Source organism: Glycine soja, chromosome 9, assembly GCF_004193775.1.
Source record: "Glycine soja cultivar W05 chromosome 9, ASM419377v2, whole genome shotgun sequence".
Taxonomy (NCBI): domain Eukaryota; kingdom Viridiplantae; phylum Streptophyta; class Magnoliopsida; order Fabales; family Fabaceae; genus Glycine; species Glycine soja.
Genome location: NC_041010.1, coordinates 3,783,549 through 3,807,502, shown reverse-complemented (window position 1 = coordinate 3,807,502; position 23,954 = coordinate 3,783,549). Strand labels below are relative to the sequence as shown.

Here is a 23,954-nt window from a genome sequence, read left to right as displayed (position 1 = left end):
CATTTTGTTTTTGTTATATATGCATTGAAATTCATGCTATCGCAGTTTTATCTAGGAAACAAATATAGTCTTTCTCTTCCATATCATTTCTTTTCTTTTCGTTTGATAAAAATTGCCTCATTATTTCCAAAGTAACTTGCGCAGCAATAAAATTAGGTAAATCACAAAAGTGATGGTGGTCATAGGAATTTGTTCCTCTAGCTAAACTATGAACGACAAAATTCGTTTGTATCCTAACAAAACAAACATTATAGTTTGTTAAATTCCTCAACATGTCACGACACTAATAGTATGTTTGGATGGAGTAATTTAATAGGGAAATTTATTTTTTCAAGGAATTTAAGATGATTCATCATAAAATAGCTTGTTTTGATAGAGTATTTAAAATGAGATTTAATTTTTGGTATTTTTATGAATCATTTTGATTGACTAAAACAGTGAGATTTCAAATTCTTTCAAAAAATATAGAATTTGAAATTCTTTTTTTGGAGATGCTCACGTTCTTGCTCGCGAATCTTTCTCGCTCAACACTCACAACTACGGGTGACCAAAATTTTTATGGTCGATATTGACATAAGTTGTTTTTTACTAACGTTGGCCGAGATTTTTTCAGTTAGAATTTTTTTGTATGATGTCAACCAAGGCTATTTTTTGCCGATATCGGCTAAGGTTTTTTTTAGATGATGTTGGTTAGGGTTATTTTCTCACTGACATCAGTCATGGGAAATTTTTGCTAACATCGACCAAGGATTTTTTTTATCCTTGTCATCCAGGTTTTTTCAGTTGATGTTGACCAATGATTTTTTTGGTCGACGTTGGCTAAATTTTTTCTACTGACATCGGTCATGACTAACTTTTGAGTAGACACCTGTTAGGGTTTTTCAGCCGACATCAGCTAGGTTTTTCTAGCAAACATTAGCCAAAGCTATTTTTTTAGCCAATATCGGCTAGGGTTATTTTTTAGCCGATGTTAGCTAGGGTGTTTTGGCTTATGTCAACTAGATTTTCTTAGCCAACGTCGGTTAGGATTTTTTTGCTGACATCGACTAGGGTTTTCTAGCTGACATCAGCCAGAGCTATTTCTTAACCACATTAGCTAGGTTTTTTTGGTTGATGTTGGCTAGGGTTTTTTCTGTTAACACCAACTAGGTATTTTTGAACGACATCGGACATGACTATTTTTAGTTGAAATCGACTAGGTTCTTACAGTCGACATCCACTAGAGTTTTTTCGGTCAACATCGGTCAAAACTATTTTTTAGACAACATCAGCCAAGGATATTTTATAGCCGATGTTGGGTAGGATTTTTTGTTCGACATTGGTCAGGGCTATTTTTTAACCAACTTCGACTAGGGATTTTTCGGCCAACATTGACCAATGATGTTTTTCAGCCGACATCAGGTAGGTTCTATTAGTTGGCATCGACCCAGCTATTTTTTAGCCGATATTGGGTAGATTTTTTTGTCAACGCCTGCTATGATTTTTTAGGCCGACGTTGGCTAAAAATAGCCTTGGCTAATGTCGTTCAAAAAGACTCTAGCCGGTGTCGGCCAAACAAACCCTAGCCAACGTTGGTAAAAAAATCTAGCCAACATCGACTGAAAAATAGATTCAACCAGCGTTAGCAAAAAAATAGCCCCAACTGATGTCAGCTGACAAATATTCCCAGTATACTTTGACAAAAAAAATCTTATTTGATGTCGACCGAAAAATAGGCTTGGTTGATGCCGGTTTAAAAACATTACTAGTTGTGGTTAGGCAAAACAATCCTAGTTAAAATTATAAATATTTTATATTTATAAATTATTAAAAATTGAAAATATTTTTTAATTAATATTTCAAAATTAGATTGTGTTTATTTTTTATAAAAATTAATATTAAAATTTCATCTATTTAAAATATAAAATTTAAATTTTGCATATGGAGAAAATTGAATTGCCCTATCCAAACAAAGAATTTAAAATGAAAGAAATTTGAATTGATTTATCCAAACAAAACATTTAAAAAATGAAAGAAATTAAAATCAAAACAATTCAAATTTTAAACATTTCAAATTCCTTAAAATTTTGAAATTCTTGATCCAAACACAAAATAAGAGATAACGATCTCGAATTCATTTCTACCTTATTTTTTTGTTCTATCATGTCATTTATTACTTCTATTACTTAATCTTTCTATATTATCTATTTTCTTCTTACCTCTTTTTTATTTCTACCATAATCCATCATGCATTTTGGGTGGAGGGATATCGGTACACTAATCCATGTGAGTTGATTTACATGTGAACCTAAACCATTGTGTATATCAATGAAATAAAATACAAAATCATTAAAAGAACTATGTATCGTTAGTCAATTTTTAGAAGCCTGAAGCGAAGGAAATTCATGTACTTTTATGATGGAATTTTATAACACTTCAAACAATGTTAGAAATTCATGTACATAAAAATGTAAATTAGTTTAAATATAAATACTAAATTAATTTTTAAGATTTTATATTGATTTGAAAAAGGTCCACCACAACTTTTGATAAAAAAAAGCAACCTTAAAAATATTTGAATTTTGATTCTTTTACATTGTTGAGTAACATGATAAGAAGGATATAATTTGTATCATAATAAGTCTCACTTATAAAAAAAATTGTATCTTTCTATTTTATATATTTTTTATCAGCAAAAGAAATTCATTTCATTAAAAAAGAGGACAAAGGGTACGAGGGGTACCCATCCCTTATACAAAACCAATAGCTAGTAGCTCTGTGAACAGATAATCTTTCTATTTCATATGACCATATCATATTACTGAGAGCATCCAAATTCAAAATATTTCATCATTTCCTATCAAAAACTACAAAAAAGAATGTTAGGAAACCAAGAGACTATACATATTCCGCCCAGGGAAGTCCCGAAAGGCAAAAAATGAAGCACTTTTATTTTTATGCATGCTTAAATTTTACATTCTTTTACTTCTTTTCATATACTCGGAGCATGCATGTTTCTCAATTCAAATATAAAGCAAATCAACTCATAAGAAAAGTATTTTAAGTAACAATTGTACTCTTTATTTAAATCTTCTGATTTCTATTTTAATATAGGTTTTTTTATAACTTTAATTAAAATATAAAGCATGTATTTTTCAACATAAAAGCTAAATTTCATTAATATATTATATACAAGCAAAACATTTCTATAATTCATGTTCCAACAAATAGAAAAAATACTGCAAAATTTTGAAATACCAAAGGAACCAAGGATTCTAAGTTCTATATGTCTTATGTACACTATGAATATCAAAACTTCCTAAGAAATACCACTTGTCCAAGGTGTCCATTGAAAAGCTTCAGATATTGCAAATTTTCTTTGGTCAGTCTCTAGAGGCAAATTGATGCTTTTGAAGTCCGTTGATTCATCCCAAGGATGATCACCATTACGGTCACATCATCATGGTACTTCCTCCTCCTCCCATCCGGAACATTCATCAACTCTTCCATGCTGAAGCCTGCAAGAGAATCACTTGTGTAACCAACCATAATACAAGATAAATTTATATTCATGCAAGGAAAATTAGATTTAGTATGAGAACTTAAAAAATGACCTGCAGAATCAGCTGCTCTTGCAACTAGTTGCTCAATAAGAAATTTTGCTGGATCACCAAAAGGGTTTCTCAAGATATAAGACTCTACAAGCTGTACTGCTTCATCATTGCTGAAGAAGTCAAATAAACCATCACTCCCAACTATAACAAATTGATCAGAATCTGAGATTTTGTGCACATTCAATGATGGATCAGTAGAAACATATGGCGGGCTTTTAAGATCACGAACTCGAAGGATTCCCATCAATGCGTCATTCAGAATTTTCTGTGGGGAAGAAAAAGAAGAAAAATCAAGTCTCTTTAAAATAATTGGGGTTTATAAACCAGCAAACTCAACACTTCTTCCATCCACTCATCATTTGTAGCTTGGATATCAGAGGGTTATTAAAACTTTATAATAACCTGTGTATTTGCTTCTTTAAATAAAGAAAATCACAATTCAAAATCTTTTGGAACCTTATTGACTAAAATATAAAAAATAATGCCAACCTTTTTCAGGTAGCCCACTCCTAAAGCTCTTGTAACCTTCAGTTTTCCCTTCACTTTCCCTGCTACTATGGTTTTAGGATCATCAGGATGATCAGCAAGAAGTCGAGCTCTTTCAGCTTCATTGTCAACAGTGTGACTCTCTGTAAGTTGGATAGCCTTCAATCTCTCATTCGCATTCAAACTGTTATCTGTGATGCATGTTGCCAACACTGCTCTACTGTCGCCTAGATTAAGTGTGTACAAATCATTCCCATGAAGAAGCACAAGTAAAACACAAGATCCAATCGAAACTAAATCTGGACGTTCCTCCATTTCCTGCTCAACCATGTATAGGAAATCATTCTCAACCTGACTAAGAACATGTTGGAGGCCATCAAGTACTGTAGTTTGTGAAAATGATTTAGGAGATGCTTTCGACTTGGAATGTGGAATATTGTTTGCAAAACAGTCAAGACTAGAATTGTTTCCCTTAATTTTTGACAGAGATTGACGCTCCTGAAGATTAAGACTATCATTAAAATTATATTGAAAGGATCCACCCATACTCTCATTGTTAGAAGCTTTTAGGGAATCTGGTTCCAAATCCCAGTATAACATGTTAAAATAAGATATGATACTGTCATAAAGGGTGCCGGCCAGAAAGTCAGCTGCATCTCTCCCATTAAAGCCATCATAAATTGCACAGAAGAGCCACCCATCTTCTTCAGAACAAACTGCTTGAACTCTATCTTCACCAGCAGCTCCTCCAGCAACTTGAACTTCCATGCCATTAAGAAAACCTTCACTTCTGGAAGGAGCACTTATGGATCTTAACGTAAAAGGGTCATATTCAAGCATATTACTTGGGGTGGATGGGCTGCAACTTAGGTTTGACAAACTACTATTGACAGAAGATGATAACATGTCCAACTTTGGAAAACTTGGTGAAGAGGGCACCCTACGAAACGATTTAGGAGAGTCCAAACTCGGAAGGATTTCTTCTCCTATTACACCATTGCAGATGTTTGTGTTGGCAAGTGTAGCATTTGCACTTAAGGCAGCACCAGACAACCAAGAGAAACTGCTTGTTCTTTGGATTTCATTACAAGATATAGCTCTATCACTATTGCATTGATAGCCAAAACTTATTTTCAGTTCACCTTCAGGACTAAGCATGCTCATCTCCTGGTTTAAGAAATTCATTCTCAAAACTATCAATATCACATCACTGGTATTTAGGTCTAAAGAGAACTTTCAGACACATGAAATGCAATTGAACAGTTTCAACACACACGCACACACACATATCAAGTCAGCATCAAAGGTGAGAAGGTTTAATCTTAACTAAACAACAATAAATGGAAGATCATGATTGGTTTTACTCAAAAACTAATCCTAACCATCCATATAGGGTTGTTTGGTCAAGATTAACTCTTTCCATGCTCTTACACTCTCACTTGATATGTTTCCGATGTGTGTAAACTGCTAGAAAGAGCCACTTTATTATATAGAAAACTTAAACAAAAGAATTTCCAGATTGTGGAAAGAGGGCTCAATTTATATACTTAATAATGCCACGATAACAGTTTTCATTCAATAAACTTTAAAGCCTGAACCACATACAGGACTAGTTGCCATCAGTTCAAATAAAGAAACGACAACACTAAGACAAATTTAGCTAGAACAAAAACAAATAGCATTCAAACAATACAACCAATTTGAAGTAAATCTATGAGAGGGGTGAAATTAAACATAATAGACCTAAAACATTATAGACATTTGGCTGAAGAACCTTACAGTATCAGTGCTCACTTCCTTAACATAAATCTGTAGAAATGAGTGTCTAGCATTTTAGTAAGACTTCCTCAGATATTTATGTTTGCATCCTTTAAACCATATTTAGGAAATAAGATTTTATATTTTGATGCCCATCCAAGAGGATTTCATGCTATAGAATACGAAGAAAGTTTATAACAGACATAAAATATGAGGAAGGTCCATGATACCATGACAAGTATAGCAACAACATAAACCAAAACAAATTATTCACAACAACTGGAAAAGGAAAAGAAAAACATTAAAATAAAATTTAAGCTTTAACTAATACTAGATTCATTCCTTGAAAGAAATTCATTAAAATAAAATTTAAGCTTTGATCCATTCGTTGTAACCTACACATGTATAATTCAACCTCAGATTATCTGTCACAATTTCCATACAGTTAAAGTCTGCCACAAAGAAAAGAGGAAGAAAGAACATCAATTCATCATCCTTTGTTCACAGTAAAGACAGGGGAAGAAAAAAAAAAGGCAAAATTATTGAAACAATGAACTTGTTTACTCAGTTGCAATCTGACTCTCAGTGAAGCTTCATTGAGAGAGATTAGTGACAATTATCATGATACTTAAACAATGTAAGAATCTAATTAACAAAAAAGTAACACCTGGAAAGTGCATTTTGTATCATCAGTTCCCATTGGGTGATTCTTTCACCTAATTTTAAGAGGGGGAAAGATCAAAACTTTTTCATGGAATTCCAATTGGGCATTCGGTTTTTTTGTTTTTGCAAAACAAACAAAACCCACAAGAGAGAAAGGCAAGGAAATGAGAACACAAAAACTCCATCACACATGTTAAGAAAAAAGGGGGAAAAAAAGAGGCACTTACGAATAGATAGCGGAGAATGGAAGCGAAACCCAAACAGAGTGAAGGAGCTCAGAATGCAGCTATGCAAACGCAGAAAAACGCAAATATGTATATATATATATATATATATAGTGCTGTGAAAGAGAGGATGTGAAATCAAAGGGAGAGAAGAGAAAAAAGGGTTAAGAAGATTAATAAACGAGGGTTGAAATGAAAGAAAGAAAGCGAGGTCGTTAGAAATTCGGATGGTAGAGAGGGAGAAGAAAAGTGGCGTGCGTGTGGAATAGTCTTTCATGGCTCACGTTTCGGTCTAACTGAAACAATCCCGGTTTTCTTCATTCTTTTTCCTCCAAACACCTCAACACCTTTCTCTTTTCTTCTTTTTAGCTGATAATAAATTAATTATTAATTTCTAAACATACCATTTGTTCCTAATGGATCTGATTCAGACATTTAAGTATTCAGATTTTCTAGATGAAAAAAAGATGATTCATAAAATTTTGATAACTTTATTATTGAACCACTTATAACATTTACTATTAATTTTAGTTTGTGACTCACTTTTATTAGGAATATTTTTTTTTATTTATGAAAATCAAAGTTAATAAAACATATAAAATAATTCAAATGGTGAGTTATCATTGAATAATAGTATAAAAGTGCATAGACATTAAATTTATAAAATAATTTATTTATTAAATACATCTAGTTTTTTACCAAATAAATCAGAATCTAGTAAAACAAATTACAAAATAATTAAAATCAATTATTAAGTATACTCCTAATAAATACTATTTCATTTGTGTAGTTTATCTTCACAGTTACTGTCAATATTAGTTATTTAAGTTTAAAAAAATAGCGGTTTAAAATATAGAATTTTAATTTTAGTCGGAGAAAATATTAAATTTTATATAATTTGTGTTCTTTGAAGTTTTCCTAGGAAATAATTTATATTTTATTTTTGAAAAATAAAGTACTGAATAAATTTTAAGGTTTTTAAATGCTTTTTAATATTCTTATTTAAAATTTTATTATGACCAATTGTCTTTTTAGAGGAACCAATTGTTTTTGTTTAATGAATATAAGATATGCAACCTAAGATGAGTTAGATAAATTACCATTAATATTTTTATTATTAAAACATTACATAAAATTTATTTTTTTAAAATTTTAATTAAGATGAAATATTGAATTATTAATCTTTATTAGATAACTTTATAATATATCAAATGTAATCTTTAATCAGAATAAAAAAAATGTAATTTTTAAATAAATAGTTAACATCAAACTAGTTGTCAGTATTTAAAAAGAACATAGTTATCAGATAAATCTCTATCAGTAGTTTTGTACCAGTACTAGTTGTCGATTTTTTAATAATTTAAAGATTAAATTGAACCATTTAAAATAATTTAGAGATCAAATTGATTTACTTTTAAAATTTTGATGATCAAATTAAACATTTAAAAAATTTGAGAACTAAATTAAATCATTTAAAAATATTTGAGAACAAATTGACAATTAAATCTTTTATTTTTGTTATTAATAGTATAAAACTTTGTTGAATAACCAAAATCGCATAATATAGTGTGGCTGTTGCATTATTGCCCAACATGCACAGATGCTGCTGATGAATTGAATGGCTCAACATTTTGGTTCCCTTTTGGGATTTACTTTTTGTGTGCCCGTTTGTTCCCTGAAGAGTTTCTTTTGAGCCATTGTCCATTGATGTTGTTATGTTATATATTCAAATCAAAATTAGATTTGTCTTAGTGACGCATAAAGAGCATAATTATGCAATAGAAAGTATAGTAAATTTCAATATTGTGGCCACATGTAATATTCATGCGTTTTATGGGTTTATTTAAATATATAAAAGATGTTAAAAATAAAAAAATTATCAGTTTATAATTTATTATAAAAAAAAATTATTGAAAATGGTTTTTAAAATATTATGAGCATTTTATTAAAACTAAATATGTTAATTCTCAGTTTTCTTTGAAATTATTATTATAAAATAGAATATATCAAATATTATAATATATTATAATGAAAAAATAGATACAAAAAATTCTTACATCAATTATTTTCACAGCTCCTTATATATTATAAGTTATTTTAAAAATCATATGATTTATGATTGATTGAGAATTGTATAATATAATGTATTACCATTGAATTTTATTATAATTTATTAAAGTAACCGATGAAATATTTTCTTGTAAACTATATATTTCATATATACTAACATTTAAAAAATAAAAATTTTAAATTATTAACCTACTTCTATCATTATTAAAGATATAAGTCTAATTTTACAACATATAATCATATTAATGTTGCGACTATTTTACACTGAGGAAAAAACATGATAAACATTTTCTTTTCATTTTTTGTCCATGAATTTTTTTATATAAAAATTAATAAATTAAAATATATACTTACTCAATAAATAATAATCTTAAAAAAATAGTGTTACAAATGTTCTCTTGGTTTAAAATTAAAGTTATGCTACTTAGATTATACAACACAGTTTATGTATAAAATTAAAAAGAAACAGTATTAAATAATTGTATTTTTAAAAAATAATTTGTATCGTTAAACTTATAGATTACTAAAAGTAGAGAAAATGCATTATAGAAAATATTTGTAAACAAAAAATTTGGTTCCAATAAATAATTGTATTCAACGATTCAATGTTTGAGGCCTTTACCATAGTACCCTTCATCATTTCTTTTTATTTCTAATTACAACAAAGGATCATGAATGAAATAAATAATCTATAATAATTCATATTTATATTTATGTTGTCATGATAAACAAAATACTAAAAAAAAAATATTGTTAGGAAAGATAAAGTGAAGATTTTTATGATGTTTGTACCTTTTTTCGATTTTTATCAAAGGTACATTCAATATTTGTAAAGATAACAAATGAATTGTTTTCTCAAATTTAATTTATTTTAATATATTCATTAAACATAATGTTCATCTATTGGATATGTACTTAAAAAGTTTTCATCATTAATCTAATCATGTCACCATCATTAATCCCACACCTTATGTTAATTTACTAACATTAGTTTCTTATGATCAAAATGCATACATAACATATCAAAATTCAAACTTTATTTGAGAACAAAATTATTCATGAATTTATATGACTTTTAACTTGAGCAATTTTTTTAAAACTCCTAATATTTTACTTATAATACTTCATTTGTTCCTGTTCTACCATGGTGAGAGTTTTTTTTTTTTTTTTACAGTTTCTCTAAAGCTCAACTAGATTAACCTATTATGAGTTGTGTTCAAACAACTTCCTGACATATTTACAGAACTTGTTCCTCTCACTGTAATGCACAAATTGTACAAGAAATCTAACTATATACATTAATCGAATCAGCAAAATCGTAACAATATCTCAAAAGGGGTATGTGTAGGGCTCTTCCCTACCAATCAAAAAGTGTCAGAAGACATAACAGAGTCCCCTAAGCTAAGATGTGGTGCACATTGTTACTTTGAGCAAATTAAAAAGGACATGCACCAAAAATAAAGAAAAAGCTCTAACCAAACAAATAAAGAAGAAGCAAAGAACATTAGCATTAACAGAAATTATTTAATAAAAATATACCAAAATTACATTACTGGCGTTTCACCGAAAAAAATTATTTTCAATACACTATCATTATCAACCAGTCAGAATTTATAATTAGTATCCCTTTTAAAATAACTATAAGCGTTAACAAATTCAATAATTTTGTCAAAAAAAAAAAGCAAACTCGATAATTTTTATAAGAAAAACAACAACAACAACAGAAATTTGTTTTCGTGAAAGATATTTTATGGAAAAATAAGTATAAAAGCAGGGGATGGGAATAGGAAAAAGGAAAGTGAGAATAACATGAGCCAAATATTTTTTCTAGGTTAAATATGTGGCAGATCTAAAACTCTGAGTGAGTGGGTGCAAATTATAAAAAAATAAAATTAGTGGGTTCAATTATATAAATTTAAATAAAATAAAATGTAAAAATATAAAATTTTATTTACAAATTTAATGAATTTTAAAAAATGAAGAGGGGTAAGTGCACGTCCTCGACGACTAACTGTAGTTCCGCCAACCGGGTTAAACCGTTACCATCCATTGATGAGTTTGGTTAGGGAGAAACACAATTCATTAGCATTCATTCGTTCCTTCAGAACAATGTGACAAGAGAAAAAGGACAAGTGTGTTCAAAATCATTACAATTTTATACTTTTCTTGAACCGTTCGTTTCAAGTTGATTGGGATGTTTACACTTGTCAGCAACCATACATTGATACGCGAGTTCGAAGAAGAATTATTCAAAGGAAAAATATCTTAGTACTGAAGTTTCTATGACAAGGTAAAACCACAAACAACTCTGATGTTTCTATCACAACTTGATAAAATAATTTGGTTGAAAAAATGGACGAGTGGATGACAACATGCTATATTTATAAAAGATAAATATGATAGTCATTGAAATTATTTCACTCTCGTAAAAACGATATTGTTATCTTCTTTACATAAATAAAATGATATAAATAATAACTCTTTTAATTTAAGAATTATGAAGTGGGAATTTTTTCAATAAACTATCTTTATTATTTATTTTTATCTGAAGAGTGACTCCATCAAATTAACTATTTATTTGGGTTTAAATTGAAATAAAATATTTAATGCTTTATTGAAAATCTAAAACATCGCTTAATATGAAAAAAAGGGTATTAAAATTTCACTTATTTAAAAAAAAAGTCTACTTTTTCATAATTATTAATTTTTTAACGTAATATTCAATATAATATACTGCAATATACCTTTGTCTTGCTAAAAAAAAGGTTGAAAGAAAATAGAAAGAAAGTAATACGATAAAAATGCCAAATCTACAATATTTGTTTGATAAAAAAATGGAAGTTTTTTCTTAGACAGACGGATAATGGCGTTTGTTTCACATAAATTTTGTAGATTTCCAGAAATATAGAGATAGAATTGTTAGAAGGTAATAAAAAATATTTTTGAACATGTTTTACTCTTAGGAAAATGAAATTTCGATGTTTATTTTATTTTTGTATTGATTTGATTCTTATGGAAGGAGGGTGGGAATGTGAATTCTTATGTAGTGAGAATATAATTTATTGTGTAAAAATATTATTATACCATTATTACTAATATTCACTACATTATTACTTCCCAATTTGCCTACCAATTCTATTATTTCCGCTATTATATATTTTTGTTATTATATATTTTGTTATTGTGTAAATCAGAATTTCACTTTACATCTTCATCTATGATTCTTCTAGGTTTATTTCTCATCCTTTAGGTGAAAATTATATAACATGCAAAACATCTCAAATTGTATTTTAAGTTTGAATCTAATTTTTTTATATGTATGTTTAAATAATGGACGATGTGTGAGTCATATAAGATCAATTCATAGTATAGTTATTTGTTGATATAAAACATAATAATTTTTTTAACTCAAAGGATATTTTAGTAATGAGACATATATTCATATGAAAAATTAGTGTAAACCAAACATATATTTAAATATTTCCAAGATTCCCAATAATTATTCAAACACATTTTTTTTAAAATATCCAAAAACTTCATGGACAGTATTGTCTCTTTTTTATTTAGTTTCTTTAAAAATTAAATAAAAACTAATTTTATTTAATATATTTAATTGTCTTTACTCTTTTCACTCATTCAAACAAGCATGAAAAACGCATCCAAAAAACGAGCATATAATAATTTACGTCTTTTTCCAAACAGCACATTTTTACTCTATTTTTTTTTTGTTACGTTTGTCTTTCCTGGTGCAGCGGTAAAGTTGTGCCTTGGTGACTTGTTGGTCATGGGTTCGAATCCGGAAACAGCCTCCCCATACCTCTCCTATACCTTCGCATAGCGAAGAGCCTCCGGGCAAAGTACGTTTGTCTTTCCTATTTCGTAATTGAGTACATTAGATTTTATCAAACATTTTTCTTTATAATTTTGACCAAATTTATTAAACTACGGAGTCCATGTTGAAAACCACAAGTACCCAATTTGATAAGCCGTGTAGCACTAAACAGCCCAAGGACTTTTCATGGCGATGTCAATTAGAGGCCCAATTTATTAAGATTCCTTTTTTTTTTCCTTTTTCAAGGTTACCTTGCTACTGGTGAACAACTATTACTAAGCGCCTTGACAGTGAATCCAAAACATTTCATTCATTTTCAATTCTTCATCCAACCAGGAACTCATTTTCTAACTAAACGCACACCTACAAATGAAACTGCAAACCATAGCATAAACTCACCAAGCTACGGATTCGAAGAGTTGATAAAAAATGTTTGAAACCTCATGTTTGCCATCAAGGTTTCATACAATTCCCCATGTATGCTCCATTTGGTCTTAATCTAGGGTAAAGCTTGCTCATGCAAATGGAAGGTTCGGAACTTGGAAGTTCTTTCCAAGATAGAATGCTAAATACTCATGATTTGGGACAAAAATGGCAGCAGAATTTCTAAAATTCTCAATCTAGGATCCATGAGAATACTTCACTAGACATTTTAGGATCCATGAGAATACTTTACTAGACATTTTAAAGGCATCCCAACGTCTTGAGCAAATGTTGTAGAAGTTGATTATTAAACTTGTAGAAGGCCACTATGCCATTTATCGCGATCACCTTCACCGAAGAGGTCAGTTTTGTTGTTAAATCAAACAATACGGTAACAAAAAATCTATGATTGAAATATAAGACAACCAAATATTTATCAACGCACTGGCAAACTGTCAAAAAAGCAAATTTAGCTGGCGGTACCAAATACCAACGAAAATTTAGAATGAGTATTTGCTCAAGACGACAATCATAGTACTCAAATATCTCTAGCAAGCGTAGAAATTAATACATAGCAAAGTAACAAACTATCATGGGTGTCTACTGTTGCTTAACTTCAACTTTCTTCTTCTGCCACAAGCGATCTAGGGCACTGTCAGCATCACCCTGGAAATTTAAAACACAAAAAACATGAGCTAAGAAATGCAATTCCTAAAGGTAATTATCAAGGTGCACCAATGGAACATGTAGGAATTTCCAGGCAGAGAAAAAGGGACCAGAATACAATAGCAAACACAATTTCCAACATAATATAAAATGAAAAGAAAAACATCAAAAGTGTGCAGTCTACTTGGAATCATATTAACTGTATTAGTTTTCTTTCCTTCGTGGAGGATTTCCACAGATAATAACCAAAAGCATTCCTTGTTTTCAATTTGTTTGTTCTTTTCAATGATTTATGTAGGAACTAAATTAAATTATCATTTACACAAATAATAAACAATGCCAAGGTATTTAAAATGACAAGAAATACAAAACCAAAGATCAAAACAGGAAACTCTAACATCCACAGCTCCCATCCGATCCCCAATTCCCCAAATAGAGAACGAGTAATTAAATAGAAGAGAAACACATGATCAACCAGTACAGTTTGATACTAATTATAACATTTTGCAATGGCTTTAAACAGTGTTAATAAATCGTGGGTATAGCAGGTCCAATAGCAACACATTACAAACCAAATCACTTAGTAAACGCAAACAACAAAAAAGCAATGTAGTGTTTTAATTTATGCAGATTGGTTGATAAAAGCCATTAATGCTCATTTTACGCAACAACAAAAATTATCGAAAACAAAGCATTTTTTACATTTTATATTTCTAATGTAACAAGTATTTATTTCCCAAATAAAAAAATCAATTTTGCTAAATAGACATTAACAAAACACTATTAATATCTGGGATAAATCAACAAACACATAAAAGGGCAATATTCCACTATTATATACTTGCATAGAGGCAAAAATAAAACAATAAATAATAAAAATAAACAAGAAAGAAATTCCAGAACAGAATAAAAAAAAAGTGAAAAAAATTTAGACCTGAGCACGGATGAAGCCGCAGAGAGCAAAAGTGGAGAAATGGCCATTGTAGACGCCATTCTCATCCACATGCCCAATGTTAACCTGAACCGAAGCATGGTCCTTAGCGGTAATCAATCGGTTTGTGGCAGAGCTGCACCAAATTCACAAATCCATTCAAATTCCAAAAAAAAAAAAAAACTCAACAAATAAACAACCATTAAACCAAAATTTTCCAAAAACTAAAAATTAACAGTGATAGGAGAATTAAAGCTCATACCACTTCCTAGGAATGTAAAGCTCGGTGATCTGTCCTTCCTCGTTCTGCATCTTAGGTTGAGTGTTATAAAGCGACTTCACAGAGATCTATAAACCTGAATCAGATTACAATAAAGTGGTAATGAGTATCATAGCGCATGTTGAAAGGAATAGTTGAGAGAAAAAACCCTAGAGAGAGAGAGAACGTACCAGAACCAAAGACGAGTGCTAATGCGGTAGAGGAGGCATTGGGGGAGACACCATGGATATAAATCCCAAACCCTAGGATTCTGATTTTGGGCTGGGCTTCAAATAATAGGTTTTAAAAGCCCAATTATTATAAAATAGCATTCATTCTTTTTTTCTAATTTCTAAATAAGTGCTTCAATTTTGACTTATATCTTAGAAATTTTCCAAAAGTTAAAACAAGGTGAAATAATTAAAAAGAAAAAAATAACTTAATATTTTCAACCAATCAAAAATATGATAGATTTGATTTTTTAAATAATTATTTAAAAAACTAATAAAACAAATACAATAATTTATGATTATATAATATTTTTTTCACATTATTAGTACCAAAGGGACGAATCATATGAGAATGATGATCTTATGCAGGGAAGAAGATCACAAATCTCAATCATTAGATTAAAATGAAAAGTTAACATTAAAAATATTTTAAATTCAAATTAACCATAAAATCTCTAAAAGATTCACACAAAAAAATCAAATATGATCTAAAATACCTAATTTATCACATCCAAAAACATGATCATCATCATCACTATCATTGATATTGTCATTATGACCATCGCTATCACCTTCACCATGAAAATCATGTTAGTGGCAATGCCAATGCGACGTGCTTGATAGTCATGACAATATTTGCAATAACAATCATAATGATTGTAGCAAAGTAGAGGTCATGATGAATTTGAGATATTTTAATACCTGATAATTAAAATATTTAAGATATTTGGTTTTTGTTTGGTAAATCTTTCATAAGTTTGCTTGTTATGTGATATTTTAATTTTAATTTAAAATATTTTTAATTTGGACCTTTTATTTCAAACTAACATTTAAGATTAATCATTTTCATTATAATATGTCCCCTAGTACCTAGACATTTACTCTAAACATAAAATGGACTTTCATTTCCATTTTTTCTTTTACCTAAATCACTTTATATAATCATGTTTTCAAGAGTCACTATTCATTCCATTAAAAAAAGGCATAGTTCATGTCTTAACAACCACGTGAAAATAAACAGCAAAGTAATTGTGATATATATAAACAAAATAATATAACATATAAAAATTATGTCTTTTTATCAATAGGAATTGAATACAGTAGTAGAGGATTTACATTCCTCACACATATTGTTCAATTAATTGAGTTAAACCACCTTGATATGCACAAAATCCATGTAAAAATACATATATAATTCAGATTTCAATAATGTTAGTCATTTACATTACTTCCTCAATTTTAATTTTCTGTATTATTTTAATATTCATAAACTTACATTATACAAATTAAAGGAAATTAAAAATAATAAAGGAAAATACCATATTAACAATAATTATTTGCAAGAAGTCAAGAGCAAACATATCAAAGTTTAAACACAAGATTCAGCCTCTAGCTAAATGATTTGATAAACATCACAACTATTGTGTGTGCATATTAAAATCAAATTGAATAAAATATTCATGCATCAAACACTCCTTAATGAATACTTTACATCTTACATAAAAGTTTGCTAGTTACTCATTCCCCATCTCCCTAAAACTCCACCCTAAGCATCAATTAAACACAAATCCTCGTACTAAAATTATTTAGAATCATGACATCCTCTGAACTATAAAGAAACCCACATCCTCCTTCACACACAAAGATTCCTAACCACCATGTTGGTGAGTCTAAACAATATCTAAAGGCATAACACAACAATTCTTGTTTTGGGGATCTACAATCATATACACCATTTGTTGCGAATGCAATAATAATGTGTTTGGATGGGGAATTTCGAAATTCCATAAAATTTGAAATGTTAGAGATTTAAAATGTTCTTATTTAAATTTTTTTATTTTGTAAATAATTTATTTGGATGAATCAATTCAAATTTTTGGAATTTCAAATTCTTAGTTTGGATGGAGCAATTCAATATGTATTTTAAATATGTATTTTACAAATTAAATTTTAACTTTAACTTTAATAAAAATAAACATTCACCAATATTTAATTATCTAATCATTTAAAAATAATTTTAATTTAATATTAGATAAAAATAAACAATTAAAAACAGTATCATCCTTTCAATTTGTTAGTGCAAAAACACACCTAAAGATGTAAACATAGCACACAAGATTTCATGGGCAAACTTTGAAAACGAAAACAAAGAGAAGCATAACAAAAATGAGGTAGATGAGAAGAAACAAGAAGAGTTTGGCTTTGTGCTTGTGAACTTCAATGAACCGTCGATCTCTGGCGTCGTCAGGTTCAACAACGTCCAAGTTCATCCATTTTTTTCGATTTCAATACGGATCTTCTCTTCTCTGATGATTATGACAATGACACTACACGAGAGAAAATCTCTTATGGTATTCTTTTGTAGATGAAGGTTTTTGTTGAACATAAAGACGGTTCTCTGTTGCCATCAGAGAAAGAGGCGTTATCGTGGAAGGGATTTCACTGTGATTGAAATTCACAAACACTGCACGAGAGAAAAAGCACGCTTTGAACCACCATAAGAGAAAGCAAAGTGAAACCTTAAGGGTTGTGAGTGGAGTGTCGAGTTAGAGTTGCAAGATTAGGGAGACATGAGTCATAAGAACCTAAGGAAGAGTTATGGGAGAGAGAAAATTCAAATTCTTAGATTTTAAAGAGAATTTAAAACTCTCCTATTTGAACTAACTAAAATTCCTTATGCAAATACCAGAATTTTAGTTGCTCCTCAAATTTTGCATCAAAACAGCTTATTTTACAAGTATTTTAAATTCTTAAAAAAATGAATTACCTCCTTAAATTCCTCCATCCAAACACATGGTAAAAGTTATCACGATAATGAACATACACAACATGAAACTTCCAAAATTAAAACGGAATAAATCAAAGTTAGACAACAATGTTATCACTTGCTTCCAAACATCAAACTAAATTCATTAGAAATGCAAAAGGTTTTGTCAACCAGATGCTTTTGTCATTAATGACTTTTCTTACTTTACCTTCAAAAATAATATGCTTAGTTGAATCTCATACTAAAAGCTAACTTGATCAACTAAATAAAATAAGAGAGAAAACTTCATCAACTTAAAATGCACTACAAGGCAAACAACACTACTAAACATATGCAACTATTAACGAAACAACAATGCTATAGTTTATCCTATTACTACCACTTTTGATACACACTTCAAAACACTATTTGAAACCCCATTAATCTGAAACTAAAATGATGAAATTGGCACTCGAAGAGCAAAAAAAAAGTACCTTATTTTGAACATGATCTAATAACTAGGGTTTATGTTTTATGAACTGAAAATGCCAAAGGCCAATCTCATGTGAGGTTTAATTTCTAGCATTTTCTCATCAACAAAACAATGAAATGTTAGAATGTGTGATATGAGCCTAGCAAGCATGAGACTTTAACACACCCTATTTTTTCCGTGATTACTTGCTAGTGGAACTTCAGCATGCCTCTCTTCTACCCACGGCTACTTGGGGTGACCCCAATTAGGTGACTTTCTAACAAAAAAAATGTACTTAAAGAAGAGTTAAATGCAAGGAAAATGAAATAAAAGAAGTGGTGCAGTTTCAGTTTGGCATAAAGGGGGTGAGCTTACCATGTCGGAGTGTTTCAGTGTCTTGAATTGATTGTGGCAAAAAGGAGACACAACAAAATGGTGATAATTTAAAGTTGTTTGCTTTTATTTTTAGTGCCTACGGATTATTAGTAGCCCTGAGATTCAAGAAAAGGAAAAGCAAACAAAGCTCGTTAAATTGTCAATATCTTATTGATATTTCTCTCTTTTACACTTTTACCTCCCAATTTATTCAAGATGGAAAATACGCTTTATAATTAGAAAATAAGAAATGTAAACTTTATTTTTAGAATGTAAGAGATAGGGGGACAATAACGTAGAAAGAAAAAAAATAGCCTTAAATATACTTTTCATACATGTAATATAGTTAATTTTGATTTTACTATCTAAATTTTACTTTTTTTATTTACTAACTAAAATATTTTTGTTTTATTTTATTATTTATTATTTATAGCTTAATTTAATTTAAAATACATTGTAATTAATTTTAATCTCAACTGCCATATAATGATAACTATATCTTTGTTCATTTCAAATAAATATATTAGAAAACTTTTTCTAAAGTTCTTAAAAAATATGTCATCACTCACCACTCTAATGTCAAATTGTTTAAATTTGTGATCCTCCTATATGTTACATGCATGCGCATGTGTTTGTTTCTTTTTTGTTTTCACATTTTTTTCTCACGATTAAAGGAGATTTCAACGGAATTTTTTCTACAATAGATTTAAAAAACCTATAACTTGTTGGTAATAATTCACCAAAAACATTTCAACATAATAGATAAAGATTTTGGTTGAAGTAATTAAATTTATGTCTTTGAAATAATTCTTAATATTTCAAGCAAGGGATATTTTATAAATTTATATTTTTATATTGGCTTATATTTGCTTGCACCTTTTCTTAAATACTCCAATTATTTAACTCATTTAAGTAAGTTACTAAAATTTCTCCTTCCTTAAATACTGTTGAATTGAAAAAGGACATGAGTATTCAATGGATAATTAACCATTTGTTTCGGTGATCAACATTCCAAACCATGTGCCATAATTTCTTCCCGTGTCAATAACATATTCTTAATTTAAACATTCTCCTAACTTTACTCCAAAACACTCATTTACCAATTTAATCTTTATCCTTACCATTGCCATGGCTTTTCTCCACTTCCCCCAAAAAAATTTTCCACATGGCTTCTCAAACCTTGCATGACACAAAGAAATCTCAAGCTAGGCGAGCATTACGTTCTCTAGCAATAGGCATTGCGGTTCCCTTCACCCTCACGCTAACCATAATCATCCTCTTCGGTTCAGGACGCAAGTACAACCAAATAATATCCAAGCCATTTTGGTTTGCACCACTTTGGTTCATTCACTTGTCCATATTGGGCTCATCTTTCTTCATGGGTCTCGCAGCGTGGCTAGTGTGGGCCAATGGAGGGTTTCAAGGGGAGACTGATGCGATGTCTCTCTACATAGCCCATGTTTCTCTAAGCATTGTGTGGCATCCCCTTGTGCTCGTTATGGGTGCTTATTGGCTTGCTTTGATTTCTTGTCTTGTGAATTTTGTGACCCTCTTTTTGTGTTACTTGAGGTTTAGAAAGGTGAACCCTTTTGCTAAAGATCTAGCCAAACCGTGTTTGGCATGGGCTGCATATCTTTGTCTTGTTAGCTTTAAGCTAATATTTATTTGATTGCAGTTTTGTAGTTATTGATTACTTGATGAGGATCAATACCCCCTTAGATTATCAATCTTAGAGACAAAAAAAATGTGTAACTTTCAATAGTATTTTGCTATTAAGTGTTGTTGGTGTTAAGCATTAGTTAATGAATATTTTGATCTAGAACTCAAAACATTTGTTTATTAATGTTTTTTTTGTTACAACTTAAAAAGTTATTTAAAAATGCTTGTTAGCGAAATATATTTAATATTCTATTGTTCTTGAATTATACTAAAGATAAACAAAAAAATATTATTTTGATCGATCATTTAAATAGATTGCATTCTTTCTAACAAAATATTTGTTTGCCTTTAAAACCTCTCTAAAATTTAGTGTGAATAACTATTTTTTATATTAAACAAATTAAATCAAATTCATGGTATGATTTGACTCTAAATTACGAATGGGATGTAGGAAATCAATCATGTTAGGCTCAATTGTATTCAAGGATTATGTATTTCTCATTCGAGCACAAATAGTCTTCTTTGACATTCACTTTTGTCTTCCACATTACTTCAGTTCTAGTTAGACTAGTTGAATCAAATTTGTTCTCTTCAATTTCCGACACAAATAAGTTTGCATCATCCTTCCACCAATCACAAATATACGAATATTGGTCCCTAAGTTTAGAATCTTATCAATTAATTAGAGGTTCAATAAAGAGGATAAAATTACAATTGACAATGTACAAGTGTAGCATAACTCCCTTGGGTTCCTTTCAATTTAAAATGTTCATAATATTGCTCATGTCCCACAGTGACATAATTAGGCGATTCAGCTCCATTTTCCCAACCATTAACACATGAGATAATTTTTTCGCTCGAGCTTAATTCCACTTGTAACTTTTCATTTCTTGTTGTGCCTAACATGAGATAAAAATCATTCTACCCCTAATCATCATCAACACGGGGAGCAAAGTACACTTGAAAACCATAAGCGACGTTCTTGTCATCAATTTGCATATTGCAGTCTTATTCTTCTCCTTCTAAAAGATAAATCACAACACAAGAGGACCCCTATGATGAAATTTTTTAACAATAAGAGTTCATTTTTATCATCAAGAAATTTAAAGGAGATGAAAACAAAGTAAGTATTGTGTAAAATACTAATAAGCACAAGAAAAGAGATTGAAATGTGTTTATAGATTTTCTCTCAAATCCTTTCTTAAAAATGAGTTTTTGCAAAAAAAAATAAAAAATAAAATGATACAACTAATTAAATTATTTGGTTAGAATGCAATAAATGAGTTTAAGGGAAAAAAACATTACAAGTGATTTATATCCATTTGTTTAACACAAAAACTACATCTAGTCATTTACTTTTAACTAAGATTTCCACCAACAAATTGAGAACAATTGTTCCACATTGTTACAAGTACTTTTTTTCAAGCTTCCTCAAGCTTAAGCACAAGTTTTTTTTTTTTCTAACTTGCCTCTTTGAACAATTATACAAATATTCTTTGTTTGCAAAATCTTTCCAAGTGCTCAACGATTTAACTAAAGAATGCGTAAAGGAAAAGTTCATTAGGCTATCGTCTAAATAGACAAATGTTATCTACTTTTCTAGTTTAGTCTTTACAATAAAACCATGTTATGGTATAGAAAAAGAAGCACTTAAAAAAATATGTGCAATTTTTATTCATAGTTGGAGCACGAAATGACACTACCACTAATGTATAATTTGATAAAGCATGTTACTTATCTTTCTTTCCTGTATTGTAAAAAAAATGTATTATATGTGACCATATTTGCTTTTCAAAATGTGGTATGTTGTCATCTTTGATCCAATTGTCTTGTGTATTACTTCTTTTTCTTTGCATGTTTCTTAATAAAATTGGTAGACTTTTAAGTTTATCCTTGTTTGCTTTAAGGATAAAGTTATCAAAGATTTTCTAATACGCTTCAAATATTATGTGATAAGCTCACCCTTCTTTGTGGATGCACCATATTTTAAAATAAAATGCTTGATAGACAATTCTAATATTAGACTTTTTGATAAAACTAGCTAAAAAATTAACTGTAACCTGGAAAATGAACTAGAAACTGAAAATCTAATTGGTAGCTAAAAGCTGAAAAATCATTTTAGGCTACATTTGACAAAATTAGCTTGAAAGATGTTAGTAACTAAAGGCTAGAAAATTACCTTATTGAATCAAAAGTGTTTGGTAAAATCATTGTTAAAGTAGTTGAAAAATGTAAAATTATATAAAAAAATAAAAATAATAAAAGTTTACCTTAAACATGAGATATCAAAAGGAAAATCTAATAAATGTCCAAGGACAAAAAATGAATAAATATAAAAATCTAGAATTTAATGTTTTAAAAAATACTACTTCAAGTAGCGTTTAAAAAAAAATACAAGAAGCTACTAAAAAAAGTTTGTTTATCAAACAGTCAAAGTGCCTAACCAATAAAAGAAAATTCCTATGACCGAACAAAGTGTTGTTGGTGTTAAGCATTAGTTAATGAATATTTTGTTCGAGAATTCAAAATATTTGGTTATTAATGTTTTTTTGTTACAAATTAAAAGTTATTTAACAATGCTTGTTAATGAAATATGTTTTAATATTCTATTGTTCTTGAATTATACTAAAGATAAACAAAAAAAATGTTCTTGTGATCGATCGTTTAAATAGATTGCATTCTTTATAACAAAATATTTGTTTGCTTTTAAAATCTATCTAAAATTTAGTATGAATAACTACTTTTTTCTATTAAAAACATTAAATCAAATTCATGGTATGATTTGATTCTAAATTAAGAATATCATGTAGAAAATCAATCATGTTAAACTCAATTATATTCAACAATTATGTATTTCTCATTCGAGCACGAATAATCTTTGACATTTATTTTTGTCTTCCACATTTCTTCAGTTCTAGTTAGACTAGTTGAATCAAATTTGTTCTCTTCAATTCCTGACATAAATAAGTTTGCATCATCCTCCCACCAACCACAAATATACGAATATTGGTCCCTAAGTTTAGAATCTTATCAATTAATTAGAGGTTCAATAAAGAGGATAAAATTACAATTGACAATGTATAAGTGTAGCATAACTCCCTTGGGTTCCTTTCAATTTAAAATGTTCATAATATTGCTCATGTCCCACAATGACATAATTAGGCGATTCAGCTCCATTTTTCCAACCATTAACACATGAGATAATTTTTTCGCTCGAGCTTAATTTGACTTGTAACTTTTCATTTCTCGTTGTGTCTAACATAAAAGTTAATGTCTTAAAAAATGTTACTTCAAGTATTGTTTTAAAAAAGGTTAGAAATTACTAAAAAGGTTTGTTTATCAAAAGTCAAACAAACTTTTTCAGTTAGTTAAAAAAGCTAAAAACTAGTTGAAATATCTTGACAAACACAAATTGAAGATTATGTTTGACAAAATTAGCTAAAAAAACTATTTGGTAACCAAAAATTAATTGAAAGTTGAAAAAATATCTTAATGAATTACAAGTGTATGATAAATTATATGTTGAAGTAATTAAAAATATAAAATTATATAAGTGGACATAAAATT

General features: G+C 29.2%; 3 protein-coding genes across 4 annotated transcripts; 1 reads left to right on the top strand and 2 right to left on the bottom strand.

The window, feature by feature from the left end:
* Positions 1 to 3,169: 3,169 nt before the first annotated feature.
* LOC114367813 (probable protein phosphatase 2C 40) lies at positions 3,170 to 7,072 on the bottom strand. 2 transcript variants are annotated; one of them, XM_028325016.1, is made up of 5 exons: positions 6,728 to 7,072; positions 6,505 to 6,553; positions 4,083 to 5,246; positions 3,594 to 3,858; positions 3,170 to 3,497 (listed from the first exon to the last, which is right to left on the bottom strand). In XM_028325016.1, exons 2-5 carry the CDS (start codon positions 6,535 to 6,537, stop codon positions 3,370 to 3,372), a joined length of 1,590 nt encoding a protein of 529 aa, XP_028180817.1. In that variant the 5' UTR covers positions 6,538 to 6,553; positions 6,728 to 7,072; the 3' UTR covers positions 3,170 to 3,369. The 2 variants fall into 2 exon arrangements, with proteins under 2 accessions (XP_028180817.1, XP_028180818.1); XM_028325017.1 differs by lacking the exon at positions 6,505 to 6,553.
* Positions 7,073 to 13,441: 6,369 nt separating this feature from the next.
* Positions 13,442 to 15,193, bottom strand: LOC114367814 (40S ribosomal protein S21-like). Its single transcript, XM_028325018.1, has 4 exons — positions 15,097 to 15,193; positions 14,909 to 15,002; positions 14,650 to 14,782; positions 13,442 to 13,715 (listed from the first exon to the last, which is right to left on the bottom strand). Exons 2-4 carry the CDS (start codon positions 14,956 to 14,958, stop codon positions 13,650 to 13,652), a joined length of 249 nt encoding a protein of 82 aa, XP_028180819.1. The 5' UTR covers positions 14,959 to 15,002; positions 15,097 to 15,193; the 3' UTR covers positions 13,442 to 13,649.
* A 4,700-nt stretch (positions 15,194 to 19,893) lies between these two features.
* Positions 19,894 to 20,397, top strand: LOC114367752 (translocator protein homolog). Its single transcript, XM_028324947.1, has one exon. It carries the CDS (start codon positions 19,894 to 19,896, stop codon positions 20,395 to 20,397), a length of 504 nt encoding a protein of 167 aa, XP_028180748.1.
* Positions 20,398 to 23,954: the final 3,557 nt, after the last annotated feature.